General features: G+C 44.4%; 1 protein-coding gene across 2 annotated transcripts; it reads left to right on the top strand.

The window, feature by feature from the left end:
- The first annotated feature begins 5,124 nt into the window (after positions 1 to 5,124).
- On the top strand, positions 5,125 to 26,073 carry LOC106583855 (CCHC-type zinc finger nucleic acid binding protein). Of its 2 annotated transcripts, XM_045705078.2 has the most exons (6): positions 5,125 to 5,278; positions 8,236 to 8,350; positions 21,396 to 21,461; positions 21,543 to 21,613; positions 24,209 to 24,336; positions 25,120 to 26,073. In XM_045705078.2, exons 2-6 carry the CDS (start codon positions 8,248 to 8,250, stop codon positions 25,235 to 25,237), a joined length of 486 nt encoding a protein of 161 aa, XP_045561034.2. In that variant the 5' UTR covers positions 5,125 to 5,278; positions 8,236 to 8,247; the 3' UTR covers positions 25,238 to 26,073. The 2 variants fall into 2 exon arrangements, with proteins under 2 accessions (XP_045561034.2, XP_045561035.1); XM_045705079.2 differs by lacking the exon at positions 21,543 to 21,613.
- Positions 26,074 to 27,038: the final 965 nt, after the last annotated feature.

Raw genomic sequence — 27,038 nt, 5'->3', positions numbered from 1 at the left:
ATTGTTTAACAAATGGGACAGAAAATCTCTAAAAACCATCACAGACAACCCTTTAATCATACATTCTGTCCTGGCATGGTGCAAACTGCATGAGCTGTTCAGACGAGGGGCATTCCTTTCCCCTAAAACCCCTTTATGGAACAATAGATTGATCCCTATGTTTTTCCAGAATAGTAACTTTAGACCATGGTCTGAAAAGGGGATCACTCTTCTGGAACACTGTTATGAGGAGGGAGTTCTTATGTCTTTTGATCAGCTGAAACAGAAATACCACTTGTCTAACAGGGACTTCTTTAGCTACCTACAACTACAAAACTTTATTAGGGTGACTCTCAAGGGACAATGGAACCTACCTAAGATGTCACCTATTGAACAACTCTGCCATGCAGACCAACCACTGTTCAAGACCATTTCCTGTGTTTACGATGCTCTTATGTCAGGACTAACGCTGCCTGAGCTAGATAAACCCCGACTTAGATGGGAAAAAGATCTGGGTATTGATCTTGATGAGGGCCTATGGAGTGACTTATGCAGGGATGGTGTTACTTTCCACATTGACCTCCAGATACAGACTGATCCGGTTTAATTTCCTCCATCAGCTCTATATCACCCCATCTAGACTGCACAAGTTCAACCCTGATATCTCCTCCCTATGTTTTAGATGTGGCTCAGATGAAGGAATATTCCTCCATTCCACTTGGCAGTGTTCAAAACTACATGGTTTCTGGCAGGGGGTCTGCGATACCATATCCTTAATTCACGGGGTTCCATTCCCTTTAGACCCGGAGGTCTGTCTACTGGGTAACTTTACTAACACCAATCTTAGGCAAAGCCATACTCTAAAGCTAACAGAAATATTGCTAGCGATTGCCAAGAAATGTATTGCCTTGAAATGGAAATTGGATTCCTTCCTGCCAGTTGCAATGTGGCTATCGGAAGTTAATAGTTGTATTCCACTGGAGAAAAATCACTAACTGCTTGAGGAATAAGTTAAAGACATTTTTCAGAATTTGGCAACCTTTTATCGACTATATGGAGAATCTCCCCCCCACATCACATTGATTGAATCTCTATATAATCCTTATATAATGTTTCACACGTAATGTATAATATCTAGTTTACGGCAGATGATCCAATGCCTCATTATTTGTATTTTTTATTTTACTCTTTATTATGACTTATTTATTGTATGTTTGTATATATAATTATTATTTTTTTGTTTTGTTACACTTGTCTGTTACTGTCACTTTGTCCTATTGTTGTCTAATATCTTTTCACTTTTGTTTTGAATGTTCTTAATTGGAAAATGCAAAAAAAGATATATACTGCTCAAAAAAATAAAGGGAACACTTAAACATCACAACCTAGATCTGAATGAAATAAATAATCTTATTAAATACTTTTTTCTTTACATAGTTGAATGTGCTGACAACAAAATTACACAAAAATTATCAATGGAAATCCAATTTATTAACCCATGGAGGTCTGGATTTGGAGTCACACTCAAAATTAAAGTGGAAAACCACACTACAGGCTGATCCAACTTTGGTGTAATGTCCTTAAAACAAGTCAAAATGAGGCTCAGGAGTGTGTGTGACCTCCACGTGCCTGTATGACCTCCCTACAACGCCTGGGCATGCTCCTGATGAGGTGGCGGATGGTCTCCTGAGGGATCTCCTCCCAGACCTGGACTAAAGCATCCGCCAACTCCTGGACAGTCTGTGGTGCAATGTGGCGTTGGTGGATGGAGCGAGACATGATGTCCCAGATGTGCTCAATTGGATTCAGGTCTGGGGAACGGGCGGGCCGGTCCATAGCATCAATGCCTTCCTCTTGCAGGAACTGCTGACACACTCCAGCCACATGAGGTCTAGCATTACCTTGCATTAGGAGGAACCCAGGGCCAACCACACCAGCATATGGTCTCACAAGGGGTCTGAGGATCTCATCTCGGTACCTAATGGCAGTCAGGCTACCTCTGGCGAGCACATGGAGGGCTGTGCGGCCCCCCAAAGAAATGCCACCCCACACCATGACTGACCCACCGCCAAACCGGTCATGCTGGAGGATGTTGCAGGCAGCAGAACGTTCTCCATGGCGTCTCCAGACTCTGTCACGTCTGTCACGTGCTCAGTGTGAACCTGCTTTCATCTGTGAAGAGCACAGGGCGCCAGTGGCGAATTTGCCAATCTTGGTGTTCTCTGGCAAATGCCAAACGTCCTGCACGGTGTTGGGCTGTAAGCACAACCCCCACCTGTGGACGTCGGGCCCTCATACCACCCTCATGGAGTCTGTTTCTGACCGTTTGAGCAGACACATGCACATTTGTGGCCTGCTGGAGGTCATTTTGCAGGGCTCTGGCAGTGCTTCTCCTGCTCCTCCTTGCACAAAGGCGGAGGTAGCGGTCCTGCTGCTGGGTTGTTGCCCTCCTACGGCCTCCTCCACGTCTCCTGATGTACTGGCCTGTCTCCTGGTAGCGCCTCCATGCTCTGGACACTACGCTGACAGACACAGCAAACCTTCTTGCCACAGCTCGCATTGATGTGCCATCCTGGATGAGCTGCACTACCTGAGCCACTTGTGTGGGTTGTAGACTCCGTCTCATGCTACCACTAGAGTGAAAGCACCGCCAGCATTCAAAAGTGACCAAAACATCAGCCAGGAAGCATAGGAACTGAGAAGTGGTCTGTGGTCCCCACCTGCAGAACCACTCCTTTATTGGGGGTGTCTTGCTAATTGCCTATCATTTCCACCTGTTGTCTATTCCATTTGCACAACAGCATGTGAAATGTATTGTCAATCAGTGTTGCTTCCTAAGTGGACAGTTTGATTTCACAGAAGTGTGATTGACTTGGAGTTACATTGTGTTGTTTAAGTGTTCCCTTTATTTTTTTGAGCAGTGTATAAGAAAATAAAAAATACACTGGGGAAAATGAGGAAGATGGGCGACACCTGGAGGGGGTGGAGCTAAGCACAAAGACAGGTGAAACAGATCAGTGTGTCACAGTTTCTAACTCCAACAGTGCCGTTAATATCTAACACTTCACAACAATACACACAAATCTAAAAGTAAAAGAATGGAATTAAGAAATATATAAATATTAGGATGAGCAATGTCGGAGTAGCATTGACTAAAATACAGTAGTATAGAATATGAGTAAAGCAGTATGTAAACATTATTAAAGTGACTAGTGTTCCATTATTAAAGTGCCCAGTGATTCCATGTCTATGTATATGGGGCAGCAGCCTCTAAGGTGCAGGGTTGATTAGCCGGATGGTAGCCGGCTATGGATGGCTATTTAACAGTGTGATGGCCTTGAGATAGAAGCTGTTTTTCAGTCTCTCGGTCCCAGCTTTGATGCACCTGTACTGACCTCGCCTTCTGGATGATAGCGGGGTGAACAGGCAGTGGCTCGGGTGGTTGTTGTCCTTGATGATCTTTTTGACCTTCCTGTGACATCGGGTGGTGTAGGTGTCCTGGAGGGCAGGTAGTTTGTCCCCGGTGATATGTGTTGGGCAGACCTCACTACCCTCTGGAGAGCCCTGCGGTTGTGGGCGGTGCAGTTACCGTACCAGGCGGTGATACAGCCCGACAGGATGCTCTCGATTGTTCATCTGTAAAAGTTTGTGAGTGTTTTTGATGACAAGCCACATTTCTTCAGCCTCCTGAGGTTGAAGAGGCACTGTTGCGCATTCTTCACCACATTGTCTGTGATTTCAGATCGTCAGTGTGTGATTTCAGATCGCCGTTCCAGTCCCTAGAAAGAAATGAGGACAGAGATAATAGCAACATAATATTCAGTGTTTTCTAATATGAGTATAATGAAGCCTGTTTCTTGTGATGTTTTCTGTCCTCAGATACAGAGAGCTGTGAAAGCCTGTCTGCAGAGGAAGAGCAGTGGTTCTCAGTCCTGGTCCTGGGGACTCAAAGGGATGCACATTTTTGTTTTTGCCTTAGCACTACACAGCTGACTCAAATGAACAACTCGGGACCACCGAGAGGCGCAGAGCTCTAAGGCACTGCAGATCAGTGCTGGAGGAGTCACTACAGACCCTGGTTCAGCGGTCTAAGGCACTGCATCTCAGTGCTAGAGGAGTCACTACAGACCCTGGTTCAGCGGTCTAAGGCACTGCATCTCAGTGCTAGAGGAGTCACTAACTAACTAGCCATTTCACATCGGTTAGACCACCGCTAACTAACTAGCCATTTCACATCGGTTACACCACCGCTAACTAACTAGCCATTTCACATCGGTTACACCACCGCTAACTAACTAGCCATTTCACATCGGTTACACCACCGCTAACTAACTAGCCATTTCACATCGGTTACACCACCGCTAACTAACTAGCCATTTCACATTGGTTACGCGTACAACATCCTGCAGAGCAGCAGACCTCTCCTCTGGCACACAGCGGCAAGCTGCAGGTCCCCTCCTGTCCAACCTCATGAAGTTATGTAGGACACCTTCACACCCTGAATTCCCCCAGAAGGCAGTCCCAGGTGGCTCTGGTCACCGAACTGTGCAGTGCCCTACACGGTAACTGTAGGCAATCGTTTTGAAGGAATCTCCAGTTACAAGGTATCTGTAGGAATATGGAAGATAATGTCTTTATTAGACTTTTACATCACCAGGTCATTGTGGATTACTAAAGTATAATATCTCTTATAACAAATCATGATAACATTGGATAGATAGATGCATGTGCACACACATGATAATGTGTAGGATCATATCAAGGATAGCGTCACAAATGAAAACCACATGAAGCTTGATGATTTAAAAAACGAAACAATATTTAACCTTTATTTAACTAGGCAAGTCAGTTAAGAACAAATTCAATGATTTACAATGACTGCCTACCCCGGCCAAACCCGGACGACACTGGGCCAAATGTGCGCTGCCCTGTGGGACTCCCAATCACGGCTGGTTGTGATACAGCCTGGATTCAAACCAGGGACTGTAGTGACGCCTCTTGCAGTGAGATGCAGTTCCTTAGACCGCTGCGCCACTCGGGAGCCTGAGTGGATGTAAATAAATGTAAATAGCGGAGTAACGAGTGGGGTATTTCTTGTAATTTATTTATTTTATTCTTTGACGAAGAAAAACAAAAGCTAAGTCTAAGGGAGTTATACTCCGGTCTAGTAGGTGGCGGTAATGTAACATTTATTGGATACCAACCTCCGTTAAAGCTCACGGAGAAGAAGGGCCAAACCGCGTGTGACGCAGAAAGGAGGAACCGATAACAAACAAACGGGAACAGTCACGTAGAGGAGGTGAGTGGCTGCGTTAAAGGACAAACAGCTCAACAATTACACGGTGGAAGATATGTTTAAATAAACTTAACATGTGTCGTAAAGAGTCTGTCTGAAGTACGAACACAATGTAAATGCAAAGCGAGCTGTTGTTGTGGTTTCCGTCTCTAACTAGATGTATTTTCTGACAGCGCACTTCGGCCTAACAGGCAGTATGCGGGAAAGCCACAGGATTTCATTATTCATTTGCCAGTGCAGATTTATTCTCGAAAGAAATCTGGAAATATATTGCCCTCACATTTTTAGATGATGTTATAAAATTAATCTCGTCTTTGTTTTGGTGTAGCTTCCCAGTTAGCCTGTTAGTTCACTATATCCACTGGTATGTTATGGTCGGTGTTGTTCCTAATGTATTGGCGACCCGACGTGGTCCGGGTTCATGTGGGAAATAACTTCCCAGTTAGCCTGTTAGTTCACTATATCCACTGGTATGTTATGGTCGGTGCTGTTCCTAATGTATTGGCGACCCAACGCGGGCTCCTGGGCGGTGAGGTCCGGGTTCATGTGGGAAATAACTTCCTAATTCATAGCTACTATCCTAGTTTGTTGTGGTTGACATTTTTTACTTTGATGACATGCTGTAAATCTGCTGAGGGGGTTTGGTTGTGTGTGTGTTTACCATTGCGAGCTACATTAGCATGTTTTGTTAACACACTATGCTGGAAGTTGGTTGTGAAAGATAATGAATTGTCAGATCACATTTTATTGGTCGCATACACATATTTATCAGTTGTTATTGCGGGTGGAGCTAAAATGCTTGTTCCTACCTCCAGCAGTGTAGCTTAAATAAAATGGTGAATTGTTATAGGCAACAATACACACATCTAGAAGTAAAATAATGGAATTAAGAAAAATATAAATATTAGGGTTTTCCTTTATTTTCTAAATTGTAGAATAATAGTGAAGAAGACAACACATATGGAATCATGTAGTAACCAAAAAAGTGTTATACAAATCAAAATATATTTGAGATTCTTCAAAGTAGCCACCCTTTGCCTTGATGACAGCTTTGCACACTCTTGGCATTCTCTCAACCAGCTTCATGAGTCACCTGGAATGCATTTCAATTAACAGGTGTGCCTTGTTAAAAGTACATTTGGGGAATTTCTTTCTTTCCTTATTGCGTTTGAGCCAATCGGTTGTGTTGTGACAAGGTAGGGGTGGTATACAGAAGATAGCCCTATTTGGTAAAAGACCAAGTCTATATTATGGCAAGAACAGCTCAAATAAGCAAAGAGAAATGACAGTCCATCATTACTTTGACTGACCTTCACATGTTAATCTGGAACATTTCAAGAACTTTGAAAGTTTCGTCAAGTCTCAAAAACCATCAAGCGCTACGATGAAACTGGCTCCCATGAGGACCGCCACAGGAAAGGAAGACCCAGAATTACTTCTGCCGAAGAGGATAAGTTCATTAGAGTTACCAGCCTCAGAAATTGCTGCCCAAATAAATGCTTCACAGAGTTCAAGTAACAGACACATTTCAACATCAGCTGTTCAGAGGAGACGGTGTGAATCAGGCCTTCATGGTCGAATTGCTGCAAAGAAACCACTTCTCAAGGACACCAGTAAGAACAAGAGACTTGCTTGGGCCAAGAAACACAAGCAATGGACATTAGACCGGTGAAAATCTGTCCTTTGGTCTGATGAGTCCAAATTTGAGATTTTTGGTTCCATCAGCCGTGTCTTTGTGAGACGCAGAGTAGGTGAACGAATGATCTCCGCATGTTTGGTTCCCACCGTGAAGCATGGAGGAGGTGGTGCTTTGCTGGTGACACTGTCATTGATTTATTCAGAATTCAAGGCACTCTTAACCAGCACGGGTATAAACAGCATTCCGCAGCGATACGCCATCCCATCTGGTTTGGGCTTAGTCCCACTGTCATTTGTCTTTCAACAGGACAATGACCCAACACACCTCCAGTCTGTGTAAGGGCTATTCATTAAAATCACAATTTAACCAACACCCATCTCTTTTTGAGATTACCTGGACCTACCTTTTGGTTTTTAAGTGTTCAAGTATTCATGCCATTACCCTGAGGAAAGCACAGTGATGCCGAAACGTTGGTAAATACCCCCAAAATCGTGGGAGTTTATATATGGAGTGTGCGGCTTTCTTTATTTTGATAGTTTATTCGCTGTTAGTCAGCGCCTCCACACAAACAACTTTTTCTGGGTGTGTGCCAGCTCATGTTTTTTAATCAAGTATTGAAACCAAACCATATGGATTCGAATGAACAGTATTTTAATAAACATAAAGGTGAATGTAAGAGAATAATAATTTCATTCTAAATAGGTCAGGAGCCAGACAAGGGAGCCTGAGAAGGATCTAAATTAATTATGTAGGCTATATTATTTCAAGCCTATAATTTACAAACGAAAACCGACTAAATGTTTTAAGAGATCAGATTTTTAGTTTAAGTACTTTGCTACAATGACACACTTATCTACTCGCCTCGGTCCTTTCTTTTAGCATGTGCACACAGCATGCTTTTGGGATACGTGACTTTTCAGATACCGCAATAATTCTTTAGTTATGAACACTACATCACCGCACTCCTTCTTGCTCATGGTCCTCATCTTTGCAAGTCACCTTGATTTAGCACCTGTGTGTTTCTTTAGGAAAGTATTTAGTGAACTCCATGACAGTAGCTAAAGCAAGGGGCTATAGCAAGCACACAAGTAGACTACAGATGCATGCTGGGGCGGGCATGCCATGAGGTCCTGAAGTGAGTTGCTACTGGAGCGAAATTGGAGCAGGTGAGAAAGCCGATGAGCCATCCTTTGGGAATCCTGCTCCTCGCTCTGCTCCAGCCCCGCTCACATACTCTGGTAATACCCTAGGGTTATCTGTGTGTGTCTCTCAGGTTGTAGGTTTAGTGATCTGACTATGTATGTGTCTCTCTCTCTTGTAGGAACACGTGGAGATGAGTAGTAATGAGTGTTTTGGATGCGGCCGCACCGGCCACTGGATCAAGAACTGTCCCAGCGCTGGGAGGGGACGGAGCAAGGGCCGCGGGAGGGGGAAAGGTAAGGTATTGACTACATTACAGGGTAGTGATCAATAGACGGGGAAAGGTAAGGTACTGACTACATTACAGGGTAGTGATCAATAGACGGGGAAAGGTAAGGTACTGACTACATTACAGGGTAGTGATCAATAGACAGGGTAAGGTACTGACTACATTACAGGGTAGTGATCAATAGACGGGGAAAGGTACTGACTACATTACAGGGTAGTGATCAATAGACGGGGTAAGGTACTGACTACATTACAGGGTAGTGATCAATAGACGGGGAAAGGTAAGGTACTGACTACATTACAGGGTAGTGATCAATAGATGGGGTAAGGTAAGGTACTGACTACATTACAGGGTAGTGATCAATAGACGGGGTAAGGTATTGACTACATTACAGGGTAGTGATCAATAGATGGGGAAAGGTACTGACTACATTACAGGGTAGTGATCAATAGATGGGGAAAGGTACTGACTACATTACAGGGTAGTGATCAATAGACGGGGTAAGGTAAGGTACTGACTACATTACAGGGTAGTGATCAATAGATGGGGTAAGGTATTGACTACATTACAGGGTAGTGATCAATAGATGGGGAAAGGTACTGACTACATTACAGGGTAGTGATCAATAGACGGGGTAAGGTACTGACTACATTACAGGGTAGTGTTCAATAGACGGGGTAAGGTACTGACTACATTACAGGGTAGTGATCAATAGACGGGGTAAGGTAAGGTACTGACTACATTACAGGGTAGTGATCAATAGATGGGGAAAGGTACTGACTACATTACAGGGTAGTGATCAATAGACGGGGTAAGGTAAGGTACTGACTACATTACAGGGTAGTGATCAATAGACGGGGAAAGGTACTGACTACATTACAGGGTAGTGATCAATAGATGGGGAAAGGTACTGACTACATTACAGGGTAGTGATCAATAGACGGGGAAAGGTAAGGTACTGACTACATTACAGGGTAGTGATCAATAGACGGGGAAAGGTAAGGTATTGACTACATTACAGGGTAGTGATCAATAGATGGGGAAAGGTAAGGTATTGACTACATTACAGGGTAGTGATCAATAGATGGGGAAAGGTACTGACTACATTACAGGGTAGTGATCAATAGACGGGGTAAGGTACTGACTACATTACAGGGTAGTGATCAATAGACGGGGAAAGGTACTGACTACATTACAGGGTAGTGTTCAATAGACGGGGTAAGGTACTGACTACATTACAGGGTAGTGATCAATAGACGGGGAAAGGTACTGACTACATTACAGGGTAGTGATCAATAGACGGGGTAAGGTACTGACTACATTACAGGGTAGTGATCAATAGACGGGGAAAGGTACTGACTACATTACAGGGTAGTGATCAATAGACGGGGTAAGGTACTGACTACATTACAGGGTAGTGATCAATAGACGGGGAAAGGTAAGGTACTGACTACATTACAGGGTAGTGATCAATAGACGGGGTAAGGTACTGACTACATTACAGGGTAGTGATCAATAGACGGGGTAAGGTACTGACTACATTACAGGGTAGTGATCAATAGAGGGGGAAAGGTACTGACTACATTACAGGGTAGTGATCAATAGACGGGGTAAGGTACTGACTACATTACAGGGTAGTGATCAATAGACGGGGTAAGGTACTGACTACATTACAGGGTAGTGATCAATAGACGGGGAAAGGTACTGACTACATTACAGGGTAGTGATCAATAGACGGGGTAAGGTAAGGTACTGACTACATTACAGGGTAGTGATCAATAGACGGGGTAAGGTACTGACTACATTACTGGGTAGTGATCAATAGACGGGGAAAGGTACTGACTACATTACAGGGTAGTGATCAATAGATGGGGAAAGGTAAGGTACTGACTACATTACAGGGTAGTGATCAATAGAGGGGGAAAGGTAAGGTATTGACTACATTACAGGGTAGTGATCAATAGACGGGTAAAGGTACTGACTACATTACAGGGTAGTGATCAATAGACGGGGAAAGGTAAGGTATTGACTACATTACAGGGTAGTGATCAATAGACGGGGTAAGGTAAGGTACTGACTACATTACAGGGTAGTGATTAATAGACGGGGTAAGGTACTGACTACATTACAGGGTAGTGATCAATAGACGGGGAAAGGTACTGACTACATTACAGGGTAGTGATCAATAGACGGGGTAAGGTACTGACTACATTACAGGGTAGTGATCAATAGACGGGGTAAGGTACTGACTACATTACAGGGTAGTGATCAATAGACGGGGAAAGGTACTGACTACATTACAGGGTAGTGATCAATAGACGGGGAAAGGTACTGACTACATTACAGGGTAGTGATCAATAGACGGGGAAAGGTACTGACTACATTACAGGGTAGTGATCAATAGATGGGGAAAGGTAAGGTACTGACTACATTACAGGGTAGTGATCAATAGAGGGGGAAAGGTAAGGTATTGACTACATTACAGGGTAGTGATCAATAGACGGGTAAAGGTACTGACTACATTACAGGGTAGTGATCAATAGACGGGGAAAGGTAAGGTACTGACTACATTACAGGGTAGTGATCAATAGATGGGGTAAGGTACTGACTACATTACAGGGTAGTGATCAATAGATGGGGAAAGGTAAGGTACTGACTACATTACAGGGTAGTGATCAATAGACGGGGAAAGGTACTGACTACATTACAGGGTAGTGATCAATAGACGGGGAAAGGTACTGACTACATTACAGGGTAGTGATCAATAGACGGGGTAAGGTAAGGTACTGACTACATTACAGGGTAGTGATCAATAGATGGGGAAAGGTACTGACTACATTACAGGGTAGTGATCAATAGACGGGGAAAGGTAAGGTACTGACTACATTACAGGGTAGTGATCAATAGACGGGGAAAGGTAAGGTATTGACTACATTACAGGGTAGTGATCAATAGATGGGGAAAGGTACTGACTACATTACAGGGTAGTGATCAATAGATGGGGAAAGGTAAGGTACTGACTACATTACAGGGTAGTGATTAATAGACGGGGAAAGGTACTGACTACATTACAGGGTAGTGATCAATAGACGGGGTAAGGTAAGGATCTGACTACATTACAGGGTAGTGATCAATAGATGGGGAAAGGTAAGGTTCTGACTACATTACAGGGTAGTGATCAATAGACGGGGTAAGGTAAGGTACTGACTACATTACAGGGTAGTGATCAATAGACGGGGAAAGGTACTGACTACATTACAGGGTAGTGATCAATAGACGGGGTAAGGTAAGGTACTGACTACATTACAGGGTAGTGATCAATAGACGGGGTAAGGTACTGACTACATTACAGGGTAGTGATCAATAGACGGGGTAAGGTAAGGTACTGACTACATTACAGGGTAGTGATCAATAGACGGGGAAAGGTAAGGTACTGACTACATTACAGGGTAGTGATCAATAGACGGGGAAAGGTACTGACTACATTACAGGGTAGTGATCAATAGACGGGGTAAGGTACTGACTACATTACAGGGTAGTGATCAATAGACGGGGAAAGGTAAGGTATTGACTACATTACAGGGTAGTGATCAATAGATGGGGAAAGGTACTGACTACATTACAGGGTAGTGATCAATAGATGGGGAAAGGTACTGACTACATTACAGGGTAGTGATCAATAGACGGGGAAAGGTAAGGTATTGACTACATTACAGGGTAGTGATCAATAGATGGGGAAAGGTACTGACTACATTACAGGGTAGTGATCAATAGACGGGGAAAGGTACTGACTACATTACAGGGTAGTGATCAATAGATGGGGAAAGGTAAGGTACTGACTACATTACAGGGTAGTGATCAATAGACGGGGAAAGGTAAGGTACTGACTACATTACAGGGTAGTGATCAATAGACGGGGTAAGGTACTGACTACATTACAGGGTAGTGATCAATAGATGGGGAAAGGTACTGACTACATTACAGGGTAGTGATCAATAGACGGTGAAAGGTACTGACTACATTACAGGGTAGTGATCAATAGACGGGGTAAGGTACTGACTACATTACAGGGTAGTGATCAATAGACGGGGAAAGGTAAGGTACTGACTACATTACAGGGTAGTGATCAATAGACGGGGTAAGGTACTGACTACATTACAGGGTAGTGATCAATAGATGGGGAAAGGTACTGACTACATTACAGGGTAGTGATCAATAGATGGGGTAAGGTAAGGTACTGACTACATTACAGGGTAGTGATCAATAGATGGGGTAAGGTACTGACTACATTACAGGGTAGTGATCAATAGACGGGGAAAGGTACTGACTACATTACAGGGTAGTGATCAATAGACGGGGTAAGGTACTGACTACATTACAGGGTAGTGATCAATAGACGGGGTAAGGTACTGACTACATTACAGGGTAGTGATCAATAGATGGGGAAAGGTACTGACTACATTACAGGGTAGTGATCAATAGACGGGGTAAGGTACTGACTACATTACAGGGTAGTGATCAATAGACGGGGTAAGGTACTGACTACATTACAGGGTAGTGATCAATAGAGGGGGAAAGGTACTGACTACATTACAGGGTAGTGATCAATAGACGGGGTAAGGTACTGACTACATTACAGGGTAGTGATCAATAGACGGGGAAAGGTAAGGTATTGACTACATTACAGGGTAGTGATCAATAGATGGGGAAAGGTACTGACTACATTACAGGGTAGTGATCAATAGATGGGGAAAGGTACTGACTACATTACAGGGTAGTGATCAATAGACGGGGAAAGGTAAGGTATTGACTACATTACAGGGTAGTGATCAATAGATGGGGAAAGGTACTGACTACATTACAGGGTAGTGATCAATAGACGGGGAAAGGTACTGACTACATTACAGGGTAGTGATCAATAGACGGGGAAAGGTAAGGTACTGACTACATTACAGGGTAGTGATCAATAGACGGGGAAAGGTAAGGTACTGACTACATTACAGGGTAGTGATCAATAGACGGGGTAAGGTACTGACTACATTACAGGGTAGTGATCAATAGATGGGGAAAGGTACTGACTACATTACAGGGTAGTGATCAATAGACGGTGAAAGGTACTGACTACATTACAGGGTAGTGATCAATAGACGGGGTAAGGTACTGACTACATTACAGGGTAGTGATCAATAGACGGGGAAAGGTAAGGTACTGACTACATTACAGGGTAGTGATCAATAGACGGGGTAAGGTACTGACTACATTACAGGGTAGTGATCAATAGATGGGGAAAGGTACTGACTACATTACAGGGTAGTGATCAATAGATGGGGTAAGGTAAGGTACTGACTACATTACAGGGTAGTGATCAATAGATGGGGTAAGGTACTGACTACATTACAGGGTAGTGATCAATAGACGGGGAAAGGTACTGACTACATTACAGGGTAGTGATCAATAGACGGGGTAAGGTACTGACTACATTACAGGGTAGTGATCAATAGACGGGGTAAGGTACTGACTACATTACAGGGTAGTGATCAATAGATGGGGAAAGGTACTGACTACATTACAGGGTAGTGATCAATAGACGGGGTAAGGTAAGGTTCTGACTACATTACAGGGTAGTGATCAATAGACGGGGTAAGGTACTGACTACATTACAGGGTAGTGATCAATAGAGGGGGAAAGGTACTGACTACATTACAGGGTAGTGATCAATAGACGTGGAAAGGTACTGACTACATTACAGGGTAGTGATCAATAGACGGGGAAAGGTACTGACTACATTACAGGGTAGTGATCAATAGATGGGGAAAGGTAAGGTACTGACTACATTACAGGGTAGTGATCAATAGACGGGGTAAGGTACTGACTACATTACAGGGTAGTGATCAATAGACGGGGTAAGGTACTGACTACATTACAGGGTAGTGATCAATAGACGGGGAAAGGTACTGACTACATTACAGGGTAGTGATCAATAGACGGGGAGGTAAGGTACTGACTACATTACAGGGTAGTGATCAATAGACGGGGTAAGGTACTGACTACATTACAGGGTAGTGATCAATAGACGGGGTAAGGTAAGGTACTGACTACATTACAGGGTAGTGATCAATAGACGGGGAAAGGTACTGACTACATTACAGGGTAGTGATCAATAGACGGGGAAAGGTACTGACTACATTACAGGGTAGTGATCAATAGACGGGGAAAGGTACTGACTACATTACAGGGTAGTGATCAATAGACGGGGTAAAGTACTGACTACATTACAGGGTAGTGATCAATAGACGGGGAAAGGTACTGACTACATTACAGGGTAGTGATCAATAGACGGGGAAAGGTACTGACTACATTACAGGGTAGTGATCAATAGACGGGGAAAGGTACTGACTACATTACAGGGTAGTGATCAATAGACAGGGAAAGGTAAGGTACTGACTACATTACAGGGTAGTGATCAATAGACGGGGAAAGGTACTGACTACATTACAGGGTAGTGATCAATAGACGGGGAAAGGTAAGGTACTGACTACATTACAGGGTAGTGATCAATAGACGGGAAAGGAAAGGTACTGACTACATTACAGGGTAGTGATCAATAGACGGGGAAAGGTACTGACTACATTACAGGGTAGTGATCAATAGACGGGGAAAGGTACTGACTACATTACAGGGTAGTGATCAATAGATGGGGAAAGGTAAGGTACTGACTACATTACAGGGTAGTGATCAATAGATGGGGAAAGGTACTGACTACATTACAGGGTAGTGATCAATAGACGGGGAAAGGTACTGACTACATTACAGGGTAGTGATCAATAGACGGGGTAAGGTACTGACTACATTACAGGGTAGTGATCAATAGACGGGGTAAGGTACTGACTACATTACAGGGTAGTGATCAATAGACGGGGAAAGGTACTGACTACATTACAGGGTAGTGATCAATAGACGGGGAAAGGTACTGACTACATTACAGGGTAGTGATCAATAGACGGGGAAAGGTACTGACTACATTACAGGGTAGTGATCAATAGATGGGGAAAGGTACTGACTACATTACAGGGTAGTGATCAATAGACGGGGTAAGGTAAGGTTCTGACTACATTACAGGGTAGTGATCAATAGACGGGGTAAGGTAAGGTACTGACTACATTACAGGGTAGTGATCAATAGACGGGGAAAGGTACTGACTACATTACAGGGTAGTGATCAATAGACGGGGAAAGGTACTGACTACATTACAGGGTAGTGATCAATAGACGGGGTAAGGTAAGGTACTGACTACATTACAGGGTAGTGTTCAATAGACGGGGTAAGGTACTGACTACATTACAGGGTAGTGATCAATAGACGTGGTAAGGTAAGGTACTGACTACATTACAGGGTAGTGATCAATAGATGGGGTAAGGTAAGGTATTGACTACATTACAGGGTAGTGATCAATAGATGGGGAAAGGTACTGACGACATTACAGGGTAGTGATCAATAGACGGGGAAAGGTACTGACTACATTACAGGGTAGTGATCAATAGACGGGGAAAGGTAAGGTACTGACTACATTACAGGGTAGTGATCAATAGACAGGGAAAGGTAAGGCACTGACTACATTACAGGGTAGTGATCAATAGACGGGGAAAGGTACTGACTACATTACAGGGTAGTGATCAATAGACGGGGAAAGGTACTGACTACATTACAGGGTAGTGATCAATAGACGGGGTAAGGTACTGACTACATTACAGGGTAGTGATCAATAGACGGGGTAAGGTACTGACTACATTACAGGGTAGTGATCAATAGAGGGGGAAAGGTAAGGTACTGACTACATTACAGGGTAGTGATCAATAGACTGGGAAAGGTACTGACTACATTACAGGGTAGTGATCAATAGACGGGGAAAGGTAAGGTACTGACTACATTACAGGGTAGTGATCAATAGACGGTGAAAGGTACTGACTACATTACAGGGTAGTGATCAATAGATGGGGAAAGGTACTGACTACATTACAGGGTAGTGATCAATAGATGGGGAAAGGTACTGACTACATTACAGGGTAGTGATCAATAGACGGGGAAAGGTACTGACTACATTACAGGGTAGTGATCAATAGACGGGGTAAGGTACTGACTACATTACAGGTTAGTGATCAATAGACGGGGTAAGGTACTGACTACATTACAGGGTAGTGATCAATAGACGGGGTAAGGTACTGACTACATTACAGGGTAGTGATCAATAGACGGGGAAAGGTACTGACTACATTACAGGGTAGTGATCAATAGACGGGGAAAGGTAAGGTACTGACTACATTACAGGGTAGTGATCAATAGACGGGGAAAGGTACTGACTACATTACAGGGTAGTGATCAATAGATGGGGAAAGGTAAGGTACTGACTACATTACAGGGTAGTGATCAATAGACGGGGTAAGGTAAGGTATTGACTACATTACAGGGTAGTGATCAATAGACGGGGTAAGGTATTGACTACATTACAGGGTAGTGATCAATAGATGGGGAAAGGTACTGACTACATTACAGGGTAGTGATCAATAGACGGGGAAAGGTACTGACTACATTACAGGGTAGTGATCAATAGACGGGGTAAGGTAAGGTATTGACTACATTACAGGGTAGTGATCAATAGACGGGGAAAGGTAAGGTACTGACTACATTACAGGGTAGTGATCAATAGACGGGGTAAGGTAAGGTACTGACTACATTACAGGGTAGTGATCAATAGACGGGGAAAGGTACTGACTACATTACAGGGTAGTGATCAATAGACGGGGAAAGGTAAGGTACTGACTACATTACAGGGTAGTGATCAATAGACGGGGAAAGGTACTGACTACATTACAGGGTAGTGATCAATAGACGGGGAAAGGTACTGACTACATTACAGGGTAGTGATCAATAGACGGGGAAAGGTACTGACTACATTACAGGGTAGTGATCAATATACGGGGAAAGGTACTGACTACATTACAGGGTAGTGATCAATAGATGGTGAAAGGTAAGGTACTGACTACATTACAGGGTAGTGATCAATAGATGGGGAAAGGTAAGGTACTGACTACATTACAGGGTAGTGATCAATAGACGGGGTAAGGTAAGGTACTGACTACATTACAGGGTAGTGATCAATAGATGGGGAAAGGTACTGACTACATTACAGGGTAGTGATCAATAGATGGGGAAAGGTAAGGTATTGACTACATTACAGGGTAGTGATCAATAGACGGGGAAAGGTAAGGTACTGACTACATTACAGGGTAGTGATCAATAGACGGGGTAAGGTAAGGTACTGACTACATTACAGGGTAGTGATCAATAGACGGGGTAAGGTAAGGTACTGACTACATTACAGGGTAGTGATCAATAGACGGGGAAAGGTACTGACTACATTACAGGGTAGTGATCAATAGACGGGGAAAGGTACTGACTACATTACAGGGTAGTGATCAATAGACGGGGAAAGGTACTGACTACATTACAGGGTAGTGATCAATAGACGGGGAAAGGTACTGACTACATTACAGGGTAGTGATCAATAGACGGGGAAAGGTACTGACTACATTACAGGGTAGTGATCAATAGATGGGGAAAGGTAAGGTACTGACTACATTACAGGGTAGTGATCAATAGACGGGGTAAGGTAAGGTACTGACTACATTACAGGGTAGTGATCAATAGATGGGGAAAGGTACTGACTACATTACAGGGTAGTGATCAATAGATGGGGAAAGGTAAGGTATTGACTACATTACAGGGTAGTGATCAATAGACGGGGAAAGGTATTGACTACATTACAGGGTAGTGATCAATAGACGGGGTAAGGTAAGGTACTGACTACATTACAGGGTAGTGATCAATAGACGGGGAAAGGTACTGACTACATTACAGGGTAGTGATCAATAGACGGGGAAAGGTATTGACTACATTACAGGGTAGTGATCAATAGATGGGGAAAGGTACTGACTACATTACAGGGTAGTGATCAATAGACGGGGAAAGGTAAGGTATTGACTACATTACAGGGTAGTGATCAATAGACGGGGAAAGGTACTGACTACATTACAGGGTAGTGATCAATAGACGGGGAAAGGTACTGACTACATTACAGGGTAGTGATCAATAGACGGGGAAAGGTACTGACTACATTACAGGGTAGTGATCAATAGACGGGGAAAGGTACTGACTACATTACAGGGTAGTGATCAATAGATGGGGAAAGGTAAGGTACTGACTACATTACAGGGTAGTGATCAATAGACGGGGAAAGGTAAGGTACTGACTACATTACAGGGTAGTGATCAATAGATGGGGAAAGGTACTGACTACATTACAGGGTAGTGATCAATAGATGGGGAAAGGTAAGGTACTGACTACATTACAGGGTAGTGATTAATAGACGGGGTAAGGTACTGACTACATTACAGGGTAGTGATCAATAGACGGGGAAAGGTAAGGTACTGACTACATTACAGGGTAGTGATCAATAGACGGGGAAAGGTACTGACTACATTACAGGGTAGTGATCAATAGACGGGGAAAGGTACTGACTACATTACAGGGTAGTGATTAATAGATGGGGTAAGGTACTGACTACATTACAGGGTAGTGATCAATAGATGGGGAAAGGTACTGACTACATTACAGGGTAGTGATCAATAGACGGGGTAAGGTACTGACTACATTACAGGGTAGTGATCAATAGATGGGGAAAGGTACTGACTACATTACAGGGTAGTGATCAATAGACGGGGAAAGGTACTGACTACATTACAGGGTAGTGATCAATAGACGGGGTAAGGTACTGACTACATTACAGGGTAGTGATCAATAGACGGGGAAAGGTAAGGTACTGACTACATTACAGGGTAGTGATCAATAGACGGGGTAAGGTAAGGTACTGACTACATTACAGGGTAGTGATCAATAGACGGGGAAAGGTACTGACTACATTACAGGGTAGTGATCAATAGACGGGGAAAGGTAAGGTATTGACTACATTACAGGGTAGTGATCAATAGATGGGGAAAGGTACTGACTACATTACAGGGTAGTGATCAATAGACGGGGAAAGGTACTGACTACATTACAGGGTAGTGATCAATAGACGGGGAAAGGTACTGACTACATTACAGGGTAGTGATCAATAGACGGGGTAAGGTACTGACTACATTACAGGGTAGTGATCAATAGACGGGGAAAGGTACTGACTACATTACAGGGTAGTGATCAATAGACGGGGTAAGGTAAGGTACTGACTACATTACAGGGTAGTGATCAATAGACGGGGAAAGGTACTGACTACATTACAGGGTAGTGATCAATAGACGGGGTAAGGTACTGACTACATTACAGGGTAGTGATCAATAGAGGGGGAAAGGTAAGGTACTGACTACATTACAGGGTAGTGATCAATAGACGGGGAAAGGTATTGACTACATTACAGGGTAGTGATCAATAGACGGGGAAAGGTAAGGTACTGACTACATTACAGGGTAGTGATCAATAGACGGGGAAAGGTAAGGTACTGACTACATTACAGGGTAGTGATCAATAGACGGGGTAAGGTAAGGTACTGACTACATTACAGGGTAGTGATCAATAGACGGGGTAAGGTACTGACTACATTACAGGGTAGTGATCAATAGATGGGGAAAGGTACTGACTACATTACAGGGTAGTTATCAATAGACGGGGTAAGGTACTGACTACATTACAGGGTAGTGATCAATAGACGGGGTAAGGTACTGACTACATTACAGGGTAGTGATCAATAGACGGGGAAAGGTACTGACTACATTACAGGGTAGTGATCAATAGACGGGGAAAGGTACTGACTACATTACAGGGTAGTGATCAATAGACGGGGTAAGGTATTGACTACATTACAGGGTAGTGATCAATAGATGGGGAAAGGTACTGACTACATTACAGGGTAGTGATCAATAGACGGGGAAAAGTACTGACTACATTACAGGGTAGTGATCAATAGATGGGGAAAGGTACTGACTACATTACAGGGTAGTGATCTATAGACGGGGTAAGGTACTGACTACATTACAGGGTAGTGATCAATAGACGGGGAAAGGTAAGGTACTGACTACATTACAGGGTAGTGATCAATAGATGGGGTAAGGTAAGGTACTGACTACATTACAGGGTAGTGATCAATAGACGGGGTAAGGTAAGGTACTGACTACATTACAGGGTAGTGATCAATAGACGGGGTAAGGTAAGGTACTGACTACATTACAGGGTAGTGATCAATAGATGGGGAAAGGTACTGACTACATTACAGGGTAGTGATCAATAGACGGGGAAAGGTAAGGTACTGACCACATTACAGGGTAGTGATCAATAGACGGGGTAAGGTACTGACTACATTACAGGGTAGTGATCAATAGATGGGGAAAGGTACTGACTACATTACAGGGTAGTGATCTATAGACGGGGTAAGGTACTGACTACATTACAGGGTAGTGATCAATAGATGGGGAAAGGTACTGACTACATTACAGGGTAGTGATCAATAGACGGGGAAAGGTAAGGTACTGACTACATTACAGGGTAGTGATCAATAGACGGGGAAAGGTAAGGTACTGACTACATTACAGGGTAGTGATCAATAGACGGGGAAAGGTACTGACTACATTACAGGGTAGTGATCAATAGACGGGGAAAGGTAAGGTATTGACTACATTACAGGGTAGTGATCAATAGACGGGGTAAGGTACTGACTACATTACAGGGTAGTGATCAATAGACGGGGAAAGGTAAGGTATTGACTACTGTGTTCAGTACGGCTCACTTTGAAACTGAACGTGAACAGTCTTGTAGTTTTCTACCTCCCCATGTAACTCAGTTTCAAGCTTTCTGTCCTGTTTGGTCTTCCTGAGCGCGGCCCTGGCTAGCTCTGAGTGTGCTAACAACTCTGGTCATGTGCTGACTTCTAAATCTATTCCTATTCTTTTGATTTTTTTGAACTGGCAAAGTAATGTTAATTTAATAATTTTATTCCTTTTCCTCAGATCTGTTCTGCTATCGCTGTGGCGAGCCTGGGCATGTCGCCAGGGACTGTGAGAGGACTGAGGATGGTGAGCATCTCAACACCTGCTCTACAGGAAGTATTGCTTTGTCATAAGTAACTTGTTCCTCTGGTGATTCTTCCATCCCAGCGTGCTATAACTGTGGTCGTGGAGGACACATCTCCAGAGACTGTAAGGAGCCCAAGAAGGAGAGGGAACAGGTGTGTTAGAGCTATGGCGAGGCTGGTGTGTTAGAACTAGGGCGAGGCTGGTGTGTTGTAGTGTTAGAACTAGGGTGAGGCTGGTGTGTTGTAGTGTTAGAACTAGGGTGAGGCTGGTTTGTTGTAGTGTTAGAACTAGGGTGAGGCTGGTGTGTTGTAGTGTTAGTGTTAGAACTAGGGTGAGGCTGGTGTGTTAGAACTAGGGTGAGGCTGGTGTGTTAGAATTAGGGTGAGGCTGGTGTGTTAGAACTAGGGTGAGGCTGGTGTGTTAGAACTAGGGTTAGGCTGGTGTGTTAGAACTAGGGTGAGGCTGGTGTGTTAGAACTAGGGTGAGGCTAGTGTGTTAGAACTAGGGTGAGGCTAGTGTGTTAGAACTAGGGTGAGGCTAGTGTGTTAGAACTAGGGTGAGGCTGGTGTGTTAGAACTAGGGTGAGGCTAGTATGTTAGAACTATGGCGAGGCTGGTGTGTTAGAACTAGGGTGAGGCTGGTGTGTTGTAGTGTTAGAACTAGGGTGAGGCTGGTATGTTAGAACTAGGGTGAGGCTGGTGTGTTGTAGTGTTAGAACTAGGGTGAGGCTGGTGTGTTGTAGTGTTAGAACTAGGGTGAGGCTGGTGGGTTGTAGTGTTAGGACTAGGGCGAGGCTGGTGTGTTAGAACTAGGGTGTGGCCGGTGTGTTGTAGTGTTAGAACTAGGGTGAGGCTGGTGTGTTGTAGTGTTAGAACTAGGGTGAGGCTGGTGTGTTAGAACTAGGGTGTGGCCGGTGTGTTAGAACTAGGGTGAGGCTGGTGTGTTGTAGTGTTAGAACTAGGGTGAGGCCGGTGTGTTAGAACTAGGGTGAGGCTGGTGTGTTGTAGTGTTAGAACTAGGGTGAGGCTGGTGTGTTAGAACTAGGGTGTGGCCGGTGTGTTAGAACTAGGGTGAGGCTGGTGTGTTGTAGTGTTAGAACTAGGGTGAGGCCGGTGTGTTGTAGTGTTAGAACTAGGGTGAGGCTGGTGTGTTAGAACTAGGGTGTGGCCGGTGTGTTAGAACTAGGGTGAGGCTGGTGTGTTGTAGTGTTAGAACTAGGGTGAGGCTGGTGTGTTGTAGTGTTAGAACTAGGGTGAGGCCGGTGTGTTGTAGTGTTAGAACTAGGGTGAGGCCGGTGTGTTGTAGTGTTAGAACTAGGGTGAGGCTGGTGTGTTGTAGTGTTAGAACTAGGGTGAGGCTGGTGTGTTGTAGTGTTAGAACTAGGGTGAGGCCAGTGTGTTAGAACTAGGGTGAGGCTGGTGTGTTAGATCTAGGGTGAGGCTAGTGTGTTAGAACTAGGGTGAGGCTAGTGTGTTAGAACTAGGGTGAGGCTGGTGTGTTAGAACTAGGGTGAGGCTGGTGTGTTAGAACTAGGGTGAGGCTGGTGTGTTAGAACTAGGGTGAGGCTAGTGTGTTAGAACTAGGGTGAGGCTAGTGTGTTAGAACTAGGGTGAGGCTAGTGTGTTAGAACTAGGGTGAGGCTGGTGTGTTAGAACTAGGGTGAGGCTAGTATGTTAGAACTATGGCGAGGCTGGTGTGTTAGAACTAGGGTGAGGCTGGTGTGTTGTAGTGTTAGAACTAGGGTGAGGCTGGTATGTTAGAACTAGGGTGAGGCTGGTGTGTTGTAGTGTTAGAACTAGGGTGAGGCTGGTGTGTTGTAGTGTTAGAACTAGGGTGAGGCTGGTTTGTTGTAGTGTTAGAACTAGGGTGAGGCTGGTGTGTTAGAACTAGGGTGTGGCCGGTGTGTTAGAACTAGGGTGAGGCTGGTGTGTTGTAGTGTTAGAACTAGGGTGAGGCCGGTGTGTTGTAGTGTTAGAACTAGGGTGAGGCTGGTTTGTTGTAGTGTTAGAACTAGGGTGAGGCTGGTGTGTTGTAGTGTTAGTGTTAGAACTAGGGTGAGGCTGGTGTGTTAGAACTAGGGTGAGGCTGGTGTGTTAGAACTAGGGTGAGGCTGGTGTGTTAGAACTAGGGTGAGGCTGGTGTGTTAGAACTAGGGTGAGGCTGGTGTGTTAGAACTAGGGTGAGGCTGGTGTGTTAGAACTAGGGTGAGGCCGGTGTGTTGTAGTGTTAGAACTAGGGTGAGGCTGGTGTGTTAGAACTAGGGTGTGGCCGGTGTGTTAGAACTAGGGTGAGGCTAGTGTGTTAGAACTAGGGTGAGGTTGGTGTGTTGTAGTGTTAGAACTAGGGCGAGGCCGGTGTGTTAGAACTAGGGTGAGGCCGGTGTGTTAGAACTAGGGCGAGGCCGGTGTGTTAGAACTAGGGTGAGGCTGGTGTGTTGTAGTGTTAGAACTAGGGTGAGGCCGGTGTGTCAGGGCGAGGCCGGTGTGTTGTAGTGTTAGAACTAGGGCGAGGCTGGTGTGTTGTAGTGTTAGAACTAGGGCGAGGCCGGTGTGTCAGGGCGAGGCCGGTGTGTCAGGGCGAGGCCGGTGTGTCAGGGCGAGGCCGGTGTGTCAGGGCGAGGCCGGTGTGTCAGGGCGAGGCCGGTGTGTCAGGGCGAGGCCGGTGTGTCAGGGCGAGGCCGGTGTGTTTATAATGTTATAACTCGGGCAGGGTTGGCCGCGTGACTGGAGCCTTATGTTATAATGCAGGTCTGTTATAACTGTGGCAAGGCCGGCCACGTGGCCCGAGACTGTGACCACGCCAACGAGCAGAAGTGCTACTCGTGTGGAGGCTTCGGACACATCCAGAAGGGCTGTGAGAAGGTCAAATGTTACAGGTGAGTTAACACACATCCAGAAGGGCTGTGAGAAGATCAAATGTTACATGTGAATTAACACATATACACATCCAGAAGGGCTGTGAGAAGGTCAAATGTTACAGGTGAGTTAACACACATCCAGAAGGGCTGTGAGAAGGTCAAATGTTACAGGTGAGTTAACACACATCCAGAAGGGCTGTGAGAAGGTCAAATGTTACAGGTGAGTTAACACACACCCAGAAGGGCTGTGAGAAGGTCAAATGTTACAGGTGAGTTAACACACACCCAGAAGGGCTGTGAGAAGGTCAAATGTTACAGGTGAGTTAACACACACCCAGAAGGGCTGTGAGAAGGTCAAATGTTACAGGTGAGTTAACACACATCCAGAAGGGCTGTGAGAAGGTCAAATGTTACAGGTGAGTTAACACATATACACATCCAGAAGGGCTCTCAGGTGAGTTAACACACAGGTACTGTGTGGGTTAGGGACCGGTCCACGCTCCTTCTGGTACAAAATTCTCTCCAATCTATCCTCTGTCTCTGTCCCCTATAAAGGAAAATATACAAGTAAAAAACATTTTTAAGAACATTTTACAAAATATCTATATTTTTAAACAAAGTAGTGAAGTGTTACTGGGGAGTCCTGGATGTGCCGTCTCTGACCTGTCCCTTTCTCATCGACTTGTTAAAGCCACATGGTAAACGGACTGTGCTTTCTGAAGACTAACACGGACTCATTACTGTGCTTCCATCTTGAAAACTCTCCCTTGTCTTAGCTAAACCTCATCTCTCTCCCACCAGGTGTGGTGAGATCGGCCATGTTGCCGTCCAGTGCAGCAAGGCCAGCGAAGTCAACTGCTACAACTGTGGAAAGTCTGGTCACCTGGCTAAAGAATGCACCATCGAGGCCACGGCCTAGCGCTCTGCTGCCTTCCTACGCCCCTCCTACACATGGATGATTGTATTATTTTTGTCTGAAACCTCCCCTCTGGCTTCGGAGGCTGCTCCCAGACCAGTCCGCTGTAAAGGAGTGGAATATTAATCCAAAATGTTTACTTTGGTTGAGGTTAATGTACAATGGTTTGTTAAAGAAGCCATTTTCCATGCCACTGGTGACCAGGGATGAGTTCTGAGTGGATGTTCTCCCTACCAGGTCCGGGAAACCAGCCCTTGAGTCGGAATGAAAGTCTGTCGGAACTTTTTTTAGTTTTTTTGGAACAAAACGGACTAGACCTGAGAGAGTGACTTGAGACAGCAGCACCACCCTGTGGTCGTTGTGGGTTCGTTCTGTCCGACAGCAGACAGACCAGGACCAAACCCGTCACATGGTGTATGAATACAGACAGTCATAGCTAATTCACAAGAAAATAAAACTCTGTTTTTGTACAGTGTTAGCTGCTGAGTGTCAGAATCAGTCTTGATCCAGTAGTAAGTTGATGTGTTATATAATCATGGAAACAGATCAGAGAAAGAATGTTTTCACAAATGTAAATGTTATTTTTCTACAAAATAACATTTAGACCAGTGGTTCCCAAACTTTTTCAATCGGACCCCCTTCCATAATTATTTTGGGGGTGGTGGGGAGCCCCGCGCTGACCCTCGCAGCGCCGACAGTTTAGGAACCACTGACTTGGACAACTAAAAATATATAATTTGCTTGTACTCAGTTTAAGTGGAAAGGTAATGCAACTGAAAATCCTCCAACATAATGTAATTTTAATCTCAATAAAGCGCAAGAAGGGGAGTTAAACTGAACTATTTTCTGAGTTGAATTGATCAGATTCCATCATTGCAAGCGCATACAGTATTCAACATGTACCTCTAGGTGACGTTAGTGTAAAGCCAGCTATATCAGTTTCAGCAGCACCAGAGTACCTCTAGGTGACGTTAGTGTAAATATACAGTGCATTCGGAAAGTATTCAGAACCCTTCACTTTTACCAAATTTTGTTACGTTACAGCCTTATTCTCATCTATGTACACAATACCCCATAATGACAAAGGAAAAAATGGTTTTTAGAGTTTTTTACAAATGTATAAAATAAAAAAAATGGAAATAATACATTTACATAAGTATTCAAACCCTTTACTCAGTACTTTGTTGAAGCACCTTTGGCTGCGATGATAGCCTCGCGTCCCCTGGGTATGATGCTACAAACTTGGCACACCTGTATTTGGGGAGTTTCTCCCATTCTTTGCAGATCCTCTCAAGCTCTGTCAGGTTGGATGGGGAGCGTTGCCGTAAAGCTATTTTCAGGTATCTCCGGAGATGTTTGATTGGGCTCTGCCTGGGCCACCCAAGGACATTCAAAGACTTGTCCCGAAGCCACTCCTGTGTCTTGGCTGTTTGCTTAGGGTCGTTGTCCTGTTGGAAGATGAACCTTCGCCCCAGTCTGAGGTCCTGAGCGCTCTGGAGCAGATTTTCGTTCATCTTTCCCTCGATCTTGACTAGTCTCTCTGTCCCTGCCGCTGAAAAACATCCCCACAGCATGATGCTGCAACCACCATGCTTCAATGTAGGGATGGTATTGGCCAGGTAATGAGCAGTGCCTGGTTTCCTCCAGACGTGGCGCTTGGCATTCAAGCCAAAGAGTTGAATCTTGGTTTCATCAGACCAGATAATCTTGTTTCTCGTGGTCAGAGTCCTTTTACGTGCAGGGTATTAATTTGTATTATTTTTACACCTCTTTTTCTCCCCACTTTCACGGTATCCAATTGGTA

This window comes from Salmo salar, chromosome 22 (genome assembly GCF_965601325.2).
Source record: "Salmo salar chromosome 22, fSalSal1, whole genome shotgun sequence".
Classification (NCBI taxonomy): domain Eukaryota; kingdom Metazoa; phylum Chordata; class Actinopteri; order Salmoniformes; family Salmonidae; genus Salmo; species Salmo salar.
This window is presented reverse-complemented; position numbering and strand designations above follow the sequence as displayed.